Source organism: Venturia canescens, chromosome 3 (assembly GCF_019457755.1).
Source record: "Venturia canescens isolate UGA chromosome 3, ASM1945775v1, whole genome shotgun sequence".
Classification (NCBI taxonomy): Eukaryota; Metazoa; Arthropoda; class Insecta; order Hymenoptera; family Ichneumonidae; genus Venturia; species Venturia canescens.
This window is the reverse complement of record NC_057423.1, coordinates 22,041,659-22,044,355: the sequence shown is the minus strand read 5'-3', so window position 1 is coordinate 22,044,355 and position 2,697 is coordinate 22,041,659. Positions and strand designations below refer to the sequence as shown.

Below are 2,697 nucleotides of genomic sequence, written 5' to 3'. Positions count from 1 at the left end.
ATAATATAAAAGATTATCAAGAGGAGCCTATTGCAGGCAGTTTCTACGAACAAGAGCTACTTCCTGTTAAATATCCTGATATATATCTTGTAGAAAAAGTATTGAAAAAACGTGGTAGTCAGTTGCTTGTTAAATGGTTAGGTTTTGATGACGCGCACAATAGTTGGATAAATAAGGATGATGTGTAAAAATGAAAAAATAAAAAAAAATGTGAAAAAAAGGACTTGCTGTTTTTTTTTCTTTCTATAGCATACCCCTCCAATTCTCGAGACTCGTATGGTCAAGCCTTATATTGTAGAGGTCTGAGTTTAGAAAAGCAGGTAGAATGAAAAAAAAGGGGCTTGTAGACCTGGTTCTTTTTATTCGACACAAAAATGTACAATATTGAACAAAAATATTCTCTCTCTCTCTCTCTCTCTCTCTCACGCTTACATACATATTTACATTTCAACTATATCAAATTTTTGACAGATATTAAATCTGCATCTCTTCATCGGAAATGTTTGAGTACATGGGGATCTTGTAGTGACCCCACGGCAATGTCTCCACCGTCCCCGGTATAATATAACGCTTGTCATCATGTGGGCTCAGGGCAATTTTTGTTTCTGAGATGGTATATACCTGATGTAATGTTGAACGAATTGCTGATTGGCAACGTGTCACTTCAGTCTCTTCGTTTAAACATTTTACAAAATCGTCAAAGTTTATTGTTTTCGCAACAACATTGCTCTTCACACCCTTAACCTTCTTTACATCTTTTTTACCCTCGACACGCGTGGCATACATTTTTGACCTGAGCCCCACAAACTCCGTCATAATGGATCCATTATTCTCGTCCTTCATGAGACCCGGAACCTTTTTATTGACAAGCGGAATATGGTAAGCATTGTCAATGGGATAGTCACTCGTATCAAATTTGGAGAGATTTTCTCGCATATCTCGATAAACGTCATCACACTCAATTTCATATATCAAACTATCTGTATCTGTATACATTACTGAACATTTATCCCCATACTTTGGAGTCATAAACTCATGATGAAACGTATACAGCCATGTTTTCGATATATCGAGAATTGACATGCCTACGTATATTGGTTTGTCAAATTTCAACTCAAGCTTACGCAATTCAACGGCTATCAAGTCTTCAGCAAAGATACTGCGACTGTGGAAATTCGGTTTTGCAATCATCGCTTCCGCTCCATATCTACCATCCCACTCTGTTAACAATGAAACATTTTTACGTTCGCGCACATCTTCCATCGTTTTACCGAAAACTGCATTATTCATTAGTTTATACATATTTTTGTCAAAATCATTCGTTGCACGCGTTCGCAATTGTGTGTTCAGATCAATGTAGCCTGCCAGCCATGGAGCTTCAGCAAATTGCAATATCCTATGTATTTTCTTGAGTATGAGCCCATGACTTAGACAGTGTTGTAGAGTTCGATAATGGATAACATAGCGCTCTTTATCGAAAACGGTTGCAAGTAACTTTTCTTGTTTCTTACCCGGTGGTTTTCCATGTTCAGGACAAAAAGGCAAGTCTTTGTGTTTGTCATGCAAGTGCGCCGGATACTCCAAATCAACTTCAAGTATATAACCTTTTGTCGGATCTGGAGAGTTTATATCAAAGTTCGAGATGTCTTCGAGAAACTCAAAATCTCGATACGGTAATGGCGTTTTCATTGCACTTCCATACAGATTATTTACATCATAGTACATAAGGTATGTGGAAGCTTGTGATGGATCGAAAGATTCCATGTACTTGTTATTTGCACGTGCATATCTCCTCGAACATTGACTTAAACCCCCGCGTATACCTCTCTCAATAAACAATACCATATCAATGTCGGTGAGTAGTTCAAATTTTATTCCAGTAAATTTAAGCATAGCATCCCAGGTGTACCCCGGGAGAGTGAAATAATATGCTGGGTCAAGCCCATAACTTTGTTGAGAACTAACTCGGAAATTTTCAAAAATGTCTGCCAGTAAAAGGACATCCGTTTTCAAATAAAGATCGCTATATTCCCCCAGCGTTTGAATTGAAAATCGCTCCCAAACTGTTTGTGCATGTTGATATTCACTTTCAGAAATTGTTGTGTCTGCTAAAGAACTGTAAAAAGCATCCCGAGGTGGAAGCTCTGTATCATTTAATTTTTCAAAACAGTCTATGTATTCATACGGGAAAACTCCTTTTCTCGTCAAAAGAGTGAAATCATCGTGTGAAATATTTGAAAATTGTGATTTTAAAACTTTAAGTTGGTCAATCAATAGGAGCGATGCTAATTTATCAAGACTCGAACTCATAAATTTGAATGAATCAATGAAACGGAGTCTTATCTGTTTCCTATAGTCATGTGACGATGATTTAACTGTTTTTGAAAAAGAAATGTATTTTTCTTTTGTTAAAGGGAGTAAATCGATTTTCCCCTCAAACGCTGTGGCCACCTCCTTTATTATGAAATGCGCGTCGTAGCCCGATAGATTGTGAAAAACAATTGGAATGAAAAATGAATTTTTGTAATTTAAATTGCAATTGCCATGAGCCGGACCTCGAAACTGCCCCGTTAGATGGCAATGATCGCGTACACGTTGTTCTTTCTCAACAAAGGGTTTTTCACAAATATGACAATTTACGTCCTCTCGAAATTTTTTCCATTCCGCTGGCGATAATTCCTTCATCGGGACATTCGT

At 37.3% G+C, this 2,697-nt stretch overlaps 1 protein-coding gene across 1 annotated transcript; it reads right to left on the bottom strand.

Moving 5' to 3' along the window:
* Window positions 1–474: 474 nt before the first annotated feature.
* LOC122408484 (uncharacterized) lies at window positions 475–1,689 on the bottom strand. Its single transcript, XM_043415277.1, has one exon. It carries the CDS (start codon window positions 1,687–1,689, stop codon window positions 475–477), a length of 1,215 nt encoding a protein of 404 aa, XP_043271212.1.
* Between the last annotated feature and the right edge of the window lie 1,008 nt (window positions 1,690–2,697).

Coding starts and splice junctions, on each gene's coding strand:
- LOC122408484 (XM_043415277.1), bottom strand. CDS start 1,689: ATGAAAACGCCATTACCGTATCGAGATTTTGAGTTTCTCGAAGACATC.